An 11,779-nucleotide genomic window follows, 5' to 3' on the forward strand; every position below is an offset into this window, starting at 1 on the left:
AGTGGTTTGAGAACTGTCAAGTTCAGGGGAGTATTTTATTTGAGCTCCATTGCGCCACCTTGTGGTAACTATTGCAATTGTATTGTGTTGCACTGAATTTAAGTAGTTTATACTGACCTCTTGTATTCTCTTCCTAATTATGTCATTCTTCATAAACAGTTTTTCATCTTATTTCCTTTTCTTTGCAAGGATAAAACTGAATTATACTATTCTCGTTAAACACATTCCAGTGATTGTCATGATTTACAAAAAGTCATAAAAACAGATTAATTTTAAGCAGTACCTCCATTTAATGAATTCCTAAAATCACCATTCATGTGAACTTCTGAACAGACCGGGTACAATTCCATTTTCCACAAAATTCCTTAAAAATCACACACAATACAAGATTTATCACTGCTTTATCTTACACAATACCCACTGCATATCTCTTTCAGCATCCATATTATCCATTAATATAGCCAAAGGAAAGAGGTCACCGTATAAAACTCAATAACTGCACACTTACATATTTGACATTCTCACGTTTATGGTCTCTCTCAGTGAATATATCCTTTGAATGCCAGCATTAGGTAATTTTTAAGATAAGGCGGTAGATCAAGATTAGGGACAACCCTGTGCAAGCGACCTTCCAGAAATGTTCGGAGTCTGTGACGAGCCAAGTGCTGTAGAGATCGAGGCATTTGGGTCAGTGCAAACAGGGATTCGTAGAATTTGCGGTGCTTCTGTGTGGAAACAAATCCATAGAGAAGATATTTTAATTGAACAATACAAAAGCAATAGACTGCTTTTTAATATTCTCAAAATCAGCAAAACATAACACCAATCAGTGCTTGATTGTTGTCTTGAAATGTTTACCACTTACTCATACCGTTGACTAGCATTGGTTAGAGTAGATGTATGAAACATCCAGCTGGAATTCTGACATCAATGATTGAAATCTTACCTGAAATACCTCAGGAGGAACTGCCTCTACCCAGGCGTCAGTGATTTTGAGGCGGTCATAGGCGTTTAAGAGAGCCTCTATTGTTCTTGGAGATGTGCAGCAATATTTAAGCACCTATGCCAGATAAATTAGAGAACGGTGCCTTTACATTATAGATAAAAACTGTACAAAATGAAGCTACCAAATATAGATCAAGTCTTGTATTTGACCTGAAACTGAGGGTGCCCATAACCAAAGGCATCTGCCTTGCTGCTCATTGAGTCAAAAACTTAAAGGGATAGTTCACCCAAAAATGTAAATTCTCTCATCATTTACTCACCATCCCAGTTGTGTAAAAATGTCTTTCTTCTGCTGAACACAAATTAAGATTTTTAGAAGAATATCTCAGCTCTGTAGGTCCATACAATGCAATTCAACAGGGTCTGAAACCTTAAAACTCAAAAAAGCATATAAATGCAGCATAAAAGTAATCCAAAATACTTCAATCTATGTCTTCAGAAGCGAGATGATAAATGTGGGTGAGAAACAGATAAATTTTTAAGTCCCTTTTAAGTATGAATTCTCTTCCCTGCCCAGTAGGTGGCGATGTGCATAAAGAATGCAAATCTGCAAAAACAAAAGAATAACTTATAGGAGAGAAGAGCGCTTATGAGAGTGGCTTGAAAGTGTACATTTATAGTAAAAATAAGAGTTAAATATTGAACCGTTTCTTACCCACACCAAATATCGCTTATGACGACATAGATTTAATCACTGGATTCCTATGGATTAATTTTATGCTGCCTTTATGTGCTTTTTTGATCTCCTAAGTTTTTTTTATCCTATTGACTTTCATTTTATAGACCTACAGAGCTGAGATATTCTGCTAAAAATCTTCGTTTGTGTTCACCAGAAGATAGAAAGTTATACAGCATGAGGTAAATGATGAGACAATTTAAATTTTTTGGGGTTCATTTTTGGAACCCTTTAAGAAAACACTGATCTCGCTGTAGAAACAGATTCATACTTTGAAAAACAGAACACATCTGTGGAGCCTTTGACAGGATGTTATTGGAAACATTGGAATTCGGATGTGACTTGATGCCTTCCTACTGGATATCTGTACTATGTACCTAAGGTGGCAGCATTTTTCAGGTTTTGGACAAAGTCTGAATCCCTGAACTGAACGTAGTATTCTTTAGAAACTAACAGGCTCAGATTTGATAATTAGCTGTCAAGTGGCAAGATCCTGTTTTGATAATAATCACTTTAAATTCTAACGTATCTTTCACAATACAAATGTAATTCCAACATGAGAAGCTGACTATAGATGAGCAGAATTGTGTCAGTTTGCACCTGGAGCAACAGCCACACCTGTGTAGTGAAGGTCAAAGGTTAAAATTTGTATTTTGGGGGGAACATTGCACAGAATAATTAACTACTTGGCTTGATGAACAGATTGGGCTTCCCTCTGGGGGATTGTAGGGAATTTCTGCAATTAGTGTTAATTAATCTCCTATTAACATTTGCCTCGTTAAGACTCAGGCAATTTATTTGGCACAAGTGGGACTCATTGGATGCGTGATATCAAGTGTTTTTAGCTTTTGAAAGACAGTAATAAACCCATCAAAAAAGATTTTTTTCTGCATTTGTGACAACTAGAATATCATATGTAGCTTGTGTTGAACTTTAATGATTGCTTTCAACTTAATTCATATCGATGTATTAAAATAGTTAGTATAGAATATCTAAATAGTTTACTAAAAAAAATTGTAGTCCACAGTCTGCAGATGGACACGCCTTTTTAAATTTGGTTTGGTTCCTTACAAATAAAAAAAATCTAAAAGTTAGTTTCCAATCCCAAATGTAGGACTGTTCAGTAACAATTTTATGGCAGAGCTAAGTCATTCCCCGAGTCAATAAATAGAATGCCAAAAGAAGTATGCCAATGGAGTAGGGTGTCCGAATCCTCAGTATTCATTCAGTTAGTATTCAAAGAGTAAGAGAGAAATACCTACAATAAATCTCCATCTGAAACTTGTATATTTTATACTTGGCAAATAAATGTTTAAAGTCCAAGTCTTTCAAAAAATGGCAGAGAACCACGAGTTGGGTAGCTCTTTTCAACTGTTAGGTCTATATTTACCAAGAAAGTTGTTTCTTGTGGTTAAATTGTACTTGTTTAGCAAAACCAGATTAGATTATTTTAATGGTTGTTGTTAATGTTATTAATTTCGGTCATGTTCCAGGATGAAGTATGTCCAAGAACAGGAGCGATTCTAGCTTGTTTGGCGCTCTGGGTGAAACACACTTCAACACGCAGCCCAAAGTTGTTGACCCCCCTTCCTGCAAGATGCTGCCCTGGGCGACTGCCCATGTCGCCCATGCCTAAATCCGCCACGGTCCAGGAATGAATTTATACAGCCAAAATCCTTTTCAAGTCAGTTCAATCGGTGGCCATGTTAGAAATGCACCTGGGCAGCTATTTTACAAGCGGCATACAAGTACAGCTCCTTATACTTGAAATTTCCTAAAAGGTTGGTCAATATTACGATCAAATAACATATATCAAATCAGCAGTAAAATCTTACAACAAAGATCATGCTAAAAACGCTATTTTTCAGTCTGGTCCTTTCAATGTGCATGCGCATATTTGAGTTAACTGATGTCAGTATCTGAAAGATAATTGACACTTTTACCTTTTATACACCGGTCATATTGTGCGTTCCAATTTCTCCCATTCATTTTAATTTAGGTGGTCCATTTTGCAACCTAGCCCCACAGAATAAACAATAAAATAACATTTTTGCAAACTGACTATTATGTGCCGCATTCTACGTTTCGCCATTTTCCATGGGAGATTTACACTAGATTCGCTACAACTGCATTTTATTCACTTTCACACAAATCATGAGTGCAACTGTTGATAATGGTTTTATAAACACTTATTTTTGCTCTATTACTCACACACTGCTATGTTAAGATATCAAAACTTTTCCTCTAACACATAATTTGGAAAATGAAAAATTTTAATGCTTGTATTACTGACCCACCTACATTTACACACTTATTCCCATGTGATTAGCTTGCGGTAATTCACCTGATGGAGTGTTGGACTTTAGACTCAGAAGAGGGTTGAGCTCAGCCAAGCACGCAAGCTGACACATGAGAGGAAAGTGCCATAAAAGCATCACAAAAAAAGACGTGGTTGCTTCAGAAAATGTGCTTTTCATACTGCATTTGCTTCTAGGACACTATCGGTTAGGTTTAGGTGTTGGTTAAGTTTAAGGATGTCTGTTTTGTTCACCTCTCATTTGCTTTTAAAACACTACTGGTTAGGTTTAGGTTAAAGTTCTAGATTAGGGAGGAACGTTTTACTCATTAAAACCTCCATCTCACATTCACCTGGAAATCCTTATCTGATTACGAAAGCATTTCACTCACTTTTAGCGCCCCCTTGTGGGACATTTACGTAATTTAGTTTTGCATAAATGTTGCCATGGTCACGTAATGTTCATGGATCAGGCTGTTGTTCTAGCTAAATTGTTTCTGATATTACTTACCTGCATACCTGCATACCGGAAGATCTTAACAGTTGAGAAGTTCTTCGTCAATTGCAGTACATGTGTTTGGACACAGCTAATGAGCACGTTTACATGCATGTTTTTATATTGATTATGCATGTAAATGCTTTAACAGGTTTTCCCTATTCGGGGAAAGGTAATAAATGGTTTATTAAAAACTAAAAACTATTAAAGCATTACCCCGATTTCACATTGCATGTAAACACCTTTCTTACCTGGCATTCTTACCAGCTTATCCAAGTGCTATGCTCGTGCCAGTTTACATTTTGATGTCAAAACCAGACAGTAATCCTATGATTTCAAATCTCATGTAAACACAGTTTACCAGTAATTTCTTGCTTCTTTCTCTTGGTTAACTTAACCTCAAAGTTTAAACACTGTGGCATTTTTATACTATCAAAACATTCCTATGTTTCTATGAGCATCCTTTTCAGCCCGGCACAGCAACACTGGCTCAACTAATGATGCAAGTTTGGGGCAGGACTCTCTGTTTGTAAAACCAATGAAAGACAGCAATATTATTTTTGCAATTCCCTTTGGCGCAGACATTACATACTTCAGCTTTAAGTACTTTTGTAACAAACACTTTCTTCTCCAGTACTGACCTTCGGCAGAGCTACAGGCCACACTCTGATGGATCCGTAATTGAGTAGTGCCTGTACAATCCTCTCGGGCTCATGGTCTACCTTATAGGCCACCCCCTTCAGGATATTATGCATAGGTGCTTCACCACCATAATCCATCTCGTTGACCAAGGAATTGTGTTGAAGCAGTAGATCTACCACATCAGGGTTGACGTTTTTGCATGCCATGTGCAGTGGCGTCTGCTTGTCCGTGTCACTAATATGTATGTCTGCCCCAGCAGCCACCAGCAGGTGGCACACACGAGTGTAGCGTTCTAGAGATGCGTGGTCCTGTGGTTGGGAACAGGCAGAATTGAGCGGCGTGTTTCCTTCATCATTTTGTAGGTTTAGTGCCGCTCCATGACGTAAGTAGAGATCCACGTGATCTGGAAGGCCATGGCGGGCGGCCACGTGGAGGGGCGTGTTATTTTCATCCAAGCTGTGGCTGTTAATAACAGCACCAAATGCGATTAGATGTTTGGCACACCTGAAAAAACAAACACATTTTTGTTTAATATGGACACTTAATGCCAGAGTTTGAGGCCATGTCCACACTAATACGTTTTCATTAAAAAGCACATCTTTTTCTCTACGTTTTGGCCTTCCATCCACACTGAGACACTGAAAATTGAGCTTTTTGAAAACTCTCTCCCAAGTAGAAACATTTTAAAATGCCATCTTCAAGTTGTAGCGTGGTCAGGGGAAGTCGAGATATCTGAAAATGAAGTCATGTGATGCAGTCATGTGATCCATTCAACCCAAAACAACCAAGATGGCGGCCTGTGTTGTAGCGGTGTTGTTGTGCCTTCTATTAACTTTGATAACTTTGTTAGAGATAAATGTTACTTTGTACAACTTCAGATTGCCCAGAATTGTGTTTATAAGGTTCCAGGTTGATATTTTGAGCACTTCTGAGGTAGAACTATTACAGATTTTTCCAAAGCTTGCTAGGTTTGTGGCTTGAATTGAAAAAAGTTTACACACATATCTGCTCATTTCGTCTGTGTTTTCTGTACAACCGTTCTCAGAGAATGCCATTCCATATTTTGAATTAGATTTTTTTTTTTCCAGTGCTAGTCTATTATTGTGTCAGATTTGAGTAGTCTGTGGTTGCCATTGCCATTTACCGGCAGCCATATCACCCTGCAGCTTGTGCTTGTTGCCCACTAAAGCTAAGCAGGGTTGAGCCTGGCCAGTACCTGGATGGGAGACATCCTGGGGGAAACTAAGGTTGCTTCTGGAAGTGGTATTAGGGAGGCCAGCAGGGGGTGCTCACCCTACAGTCTGTGTGGGTCCTAATACCCCAGTACAGGTGACACTATACTGTAAAAAGGCACCATCCTTTGGATGAGATGTTAAACTGAGGTTCTGACTCTCTGTGGTCATTAAAAATCCCAAATGGCCTCTATCTATCATTAATCTCCATCCCTGAATTGGCAACATCACTATATTCTCTCCTCCCCACCAATAGCTGGTGTTCTGGCACACTATTATAAGACAGTCAATTATATTGACACCAAACGTGCTTTTGCGTCTGTCCATGCTATTTTTCAATTGATGTCCTATGTAAATATGCACGTGACGAACGTCTTCGATAACTTTGCCGCATCTCAATGTTTTTTCAGCATCGCAAGCAGGACCAGCACTGCACCCATCTTTTTTTTTGGCAATTTTGTTGGCCAGTTCTTGGCCAGAGTAGCAACCTGGTCTCATAGAATCATGTTATACTCTACCTACATTTTTGCTAAATACTTTTACCTGGCTAGTTTTACATATCGCAACAGTTTCCTGGTGGAATAAGCACTAGAGGAGCTACAACAACAAATATATCATAAGTAAAACACTATATTAACAGTTCAGAAACACTTTCTTTTCCCCCTGTTCCTCACACAATTACATCAAAACACATTTACTACAGTGCATTACTTGTAAGGCGGTACATTTTAACGTTTGCATTTTTATAACCGACTATATTTACAAACTTGTTCAGACACAATCAAATTGTATGGTAGCTAAACCGATAGTGTAAAAATGACTTTATGCTGCTAATCAAAAGTCTGGCTATGCAAGATTATGTTAGATTGTGTATATTAGCTCTGTCAATTTTGTTGGTAGGCTGTTGTTCAGTAATGTGGATATCGTGGTTAAATGTCTACTGCATTCTCCTTGAGTTATTTCTGTCGAAGAACTAACATTAGGCCCCTTAATTTCAAGTGTCAACCTGTCAGTCATTTGAACTCACAAAATTCACCACATGACTTCCTGTAATCACAGTACTGAAGCAGCACTCACTCAAGTGACTCGAGCTCAGTGCACACGTGCAGGGGCATCTGCCCATCCTCGTTCACTGCGTTGGCATTGGCGCTGTACTGCAGCAACAGCTTGGCGCACTCTGGCTGGCACTCTTCACAGGCCTCATGCAGAGCGGTGGTGCCCCCAGGTGCCAGGTTCACTTGAGCACCCCTCAGGAGAAGATGTCTTAGACACTCGGTGAAACCCCTGCCGGCAGTGATGTGCAGCGGTGTGGTCAACTCCTGTTCATATGTCAATGACCACAGTCCTGAGAATAGACCGGAGTTACAAGATTAGCAATTTGGATTTACAAATATTACAGTGTTTTTAAGCTCCAAACGGAATTGCAAGAATTGTGTTTTTTTTTATATTTTCAATCGAGGTGAGTATATTTGTCCTGTACATTTCCATCATCTACATCTACCACTGGTCAGGCATACAGATGGTCCTGCACAAAACTGATGCCATTGGTTGAGCTAATGTTGCTGTGTCATGTTGGTCAGATAAACAGAGCAATATTTTGATAGAGACACAGTGTTTACTCAGCCAGTGAATGGATTACTTATAGTTAGGACTGGGCGATTGCCGCATGGTACAAAATGTATGTTCCAACCATAAGTTTGCTCTACAAACAATGATGGATAGGAGTTAACGTGACAGGTTAATTTGCTTCAGAATCAAAGCAAAAGCTAAAGAAACCTAATTATTTGCTTCGATTAAAAAAATTATGTTGATGAGATGGAATAGATAAAATAACATGTTTAATCATTAGTTCTTTACTGAAGTTGTTTCATTGCATTGTACATGACTGCTCAAAAAAAATTTAAGTTTTTAAAATGTTTTAATGGAAAGGTCCATTAGTTTGGACATATTTTAAATAATAAAAAAAGAACCTTTCAGACATTTTTTAATCCTAAGGTGTATTTCTATATTTATTGACCAGAAAAATCAAGCATCTTGTAATATATATTTTTGCTTATATAGCCCACTCCTATTTAAAGTTGTTTCAGCATAATAAGATAGGATAAGAAAAAACAAATAACATAAAAAAGACATTACACACTTCACCTTTAAGGACCCCATGAAATCAAAATAGAGTTTTACAGTCTTTCATGCTGACAAACAGACCAAAAATATCAATGACTAATCATGCTTCATGGCTGTGATGTAACTAAAGAGTATTGACTATTTAAAAATAAAAAGGGACACTTCCATATGTCCCACCCCAACTTCCTGTTTCAATAGGAAATATGTCAACACAGCAAATAAAACTGCCATTGTCAAGTGATTTCATGGGGTCTTTAAACAAATAGTTCAACCCAAAGTTCACCCCTTATGTTGGTCAAAAGTCTTTTTGTGCAATACAAAATTAGATGTTAAACATCATGATAATCTCAGTCACCATTCACTTTTATTGCATCTTTTTTCCAAACAATGAAAGTGAATGGTGACTGTTATTTAAATTCTAGGTCAGGAAATTAGGAATGGATTATGAACAGTAATGGAGAGTTTGAAGATTTAATTCCTTTGATGTCATTGCAGTTCTATTTGTGTGGATGCTAACAAGTGTGCCAAGGTTGAATTATATGTGTATAACAGGAAAAGGAAACAATGGCTGTTCTTGTAATGTAAAACACCAAGAAAAGTAGAAACATTTGTTTCATATGCAATATTTTTTGTGTACAATACTTTGTCAAGTTTCCTATAAACAAACATAAACAAAAACTCATAAAAGACTCCAAGGCAACCTTAATGAAACAGTCGGGGTGGGTGCAATATGAGTAAGCAATCTATGTGTAACCGAAACACATAGGGGAACAAATAGCTGACAGCAGGTGTCTGACATGCAAGTACTGAAAATGAAAATGTGCTAGTGCGTCAAAGCCGTGAGAATGGGAGTATGAAAGTTTGACTGCTTGCAATGTATTCACCCCAGCATCCAGAGCTGATACTCATCAGACATATCCAAATTGCCATTACAAAAATTAGATGGTGTGTTGGAGAATTCATGCACAAAAGATAGAAATTAAAGGTAAAAACTAATAGGCTTTTCAAACTTTAAATTGTCCAGTCAGGGTCATTTTTAATTTGAGTTAAAATAATTTTGGGCTATCTTATTTTATGTTTCACACTGCACTCTATGCACGGTTAGTATTTCACACCAAGTACAGTACTGTGCAAAAGTTTTAGGCACTTACGATGTTTCACAAAACATTTGTCTTTAGATGGTTATTTAGTATATCTTCAGCTTTAGTGTGTCAATAGGAAAAATACATTTTAGACTCCCAAACATTACTTCTGTAAACAGAAAATATTAGAATAGAAGAACAGGGAGCCCTGCAAGAGATGGCATTGCCCATACAGAGCCCCCCACTGAACATAAGAGATCAGTCTGAGATTAAATAAAGAGACAGAAGAAATTGAGACAGACTAAATAGAAGAACTGTGGTGAATTCTCCAAGAAGCTTGGTACATCTTACCTGCCAACAACCAAGAAAAACTGTGTCCAGGTGTAAGTAGGAGAATTGGGTTGTTTTAAAGGTAAAGGTGGCCACACCAAATATTGATTTAGCTTTTTTATGCTTACTGGAATTTTTATGATGTTAACTGGTAAATAAAAACTATTTATGGCATTATTTTTGAAGACATCCTCACTATGCAAAATTTTTCATAAGTGCCTAAAACTTTTGCACACTACTGTACCTCTGGCATAGCAATACTTGAGCGGGGATTCATAACCCAGGGCTAAAAGCTGTGCTAACCCCTTGGTATATCATAGCAGGAACCATCATAACAAGCACATAATTAGGCCTACACTTGGGTCATATATATCCTTGTAACATTCTTAGCCCTGTGTAGTTCAACCTGAGTCCATTCCTCTATGTTGCTGGTGTCATGTATAGCATCAATGTGGTCAACAGTGATACTGGTTATCTCCAAATAGAAGTGCATTCCAGAACTGAAGAATAAATCCTGATGCTTGAGCAGTTTCATTTACATCGCTGCGTTTGTTTATGGTACTTAATCTTTGGTCCCATGTGTGAGGAGAACAGGAAAAGCTACTAGCAGTTGCGTATCTAGCCTTTACTTTGACGCTATTGCCTGGAGGGTCTTCTTCAGACTGGACACAATGTTATAGTTGTTTTTTCTGAATACGCATGCTTAGTCTGTGGCCTGTTTTCAGAGATGGGCTATTTTAAGATAGCTTGGCGTGACATTTAGAAGAGCCCAGAAACCCGAGGCTGTCTGGTCACCTAGATGTGAGAAGTAACCAGTTTGGGTAAACTTGAAAATCGAATTAGATCTGGTTTGAGATGATATGACCCTGCTTGATACCTTGAGCATTTCCAAATACTCCAACCTCTAGGACACTTGAGGTTCCTCTAGGAGGAATCTGAATACTTTGACATGTTACTCAAGCCATACATAACTCATACCACTTGTTCTTACCTCTTACTTTTCCATCTGTGACCCAGCGCATGGCTCCTCCCTGAGGTTGAATGACCAGGTCGGCTGGAAAGCCTTTAGAGAAGACCTCTTTTACAGCTTCCAAATTTCCGGTGTACAAGGCATTTTGTACAACAAGGTCCCGGCACACCATTGGAGGTTCTGCTACAGTTTGCCTCGTAGATGTCCCTCTCTCCCTGGCCTCTTTTCTCAACAGGTAGCCACTGATAACCGGGGCAGCTAGTCTCATCTGGTGTCTTTCTTGTTCTAAAGAACGCAAAGTGCTTGGAGTGTAGAATGAACTCCCTCTAGACATTTTGGAGACAGGAATAGCAACACAGAGAAGATTGACTCTTGCTTTTAACTCAGCTTTTTAGAAGCCTTTTGGTCAAGACACCAACAGGCCTGCATGGGTTCTTTTAAATAGTCCTCTGATTCTGTTCTGTGGGGTTGTTTTCTGAGAAGGAACATGTACACACAGGACTATTTTTACAGAGTCACATGGGTGGGGCTTAACTTTGGAGTGTGTATATCTGCTACAGATAGGAGGCAGTGAATCAATCTATCTATCTATCTATCTATCTATCTATCTATCTATCTATCTATCTATCTATCTATCTATCTATCTATCTATCTATCTATCTATCTATTCCTCTCTACATCATCCATCCTTCCATCCATCCATCCATCCATTTATCTATCTGGTTGTAATGGGGTGGCTATGAGTTTGGTACTGATTCTGTGCAGTATGATGAGACATGTTTCTGCATGTTATCCATAGTTTTCCTGAGCAACCACTGGGCGGCACCATGATGATTCTAATTGCCAGTTTTGTGTTTCTAGTCTCAAGACACTATGTAAAAACTACAGAAACTAGCGATTCAGATGGAGAACAACAACCATTTAAG

General features: G+C 38.3%; 1 protein-coding gene across 1 annotated transcript; it reads right to left on the bottom strand.

The window, feature by feature from the left end:
* Positions 1-276: 276 nt before the first annotated feature.
* Positions 277-11,306, bottom strand: LOC127634583 (ankyrin repeat and SOCS box protein 10-like). Its single transcript, XM_052114199.1, has 5 exons — positions 10,875-11,306; positions 7,425-7,692; positions 5,115-5,619; positions 947-1,060; positions 277-725 (listed from the first exon to the last, which is right to left on the bottom strand). The coding sequence occupies exons 1-5, from the start codon at positions 11,185-11,187 to the stop codon at positions 540-542; spliced, it is 1,386 nt and encodes a 461-aa protein (XP_051970159.1). The 5' UTR covers positions 11,188-11,306; the 3' UTR covers positions 277-539.
* Between the last annotated feature and the right edge of the window lie 473 nt (positions 11,307-11,779).

This window comes from Xyrauchen texanus, chromosome 41, assembly GCF_025860055.1.
Source record: "Xyrauchen texanus isolate HMW12.3.18 chromosome 41, RBS_HiC_50CHRs, whole genome shotgun sequence".
NCBI classification, from domain to species: domain Eukaryota; kingdom Metazoa; phylum Chordata; class Actinopteri; order Cypriniformes; family Catostomidae; genus Xyrauchen; species Xyrauchen texanus.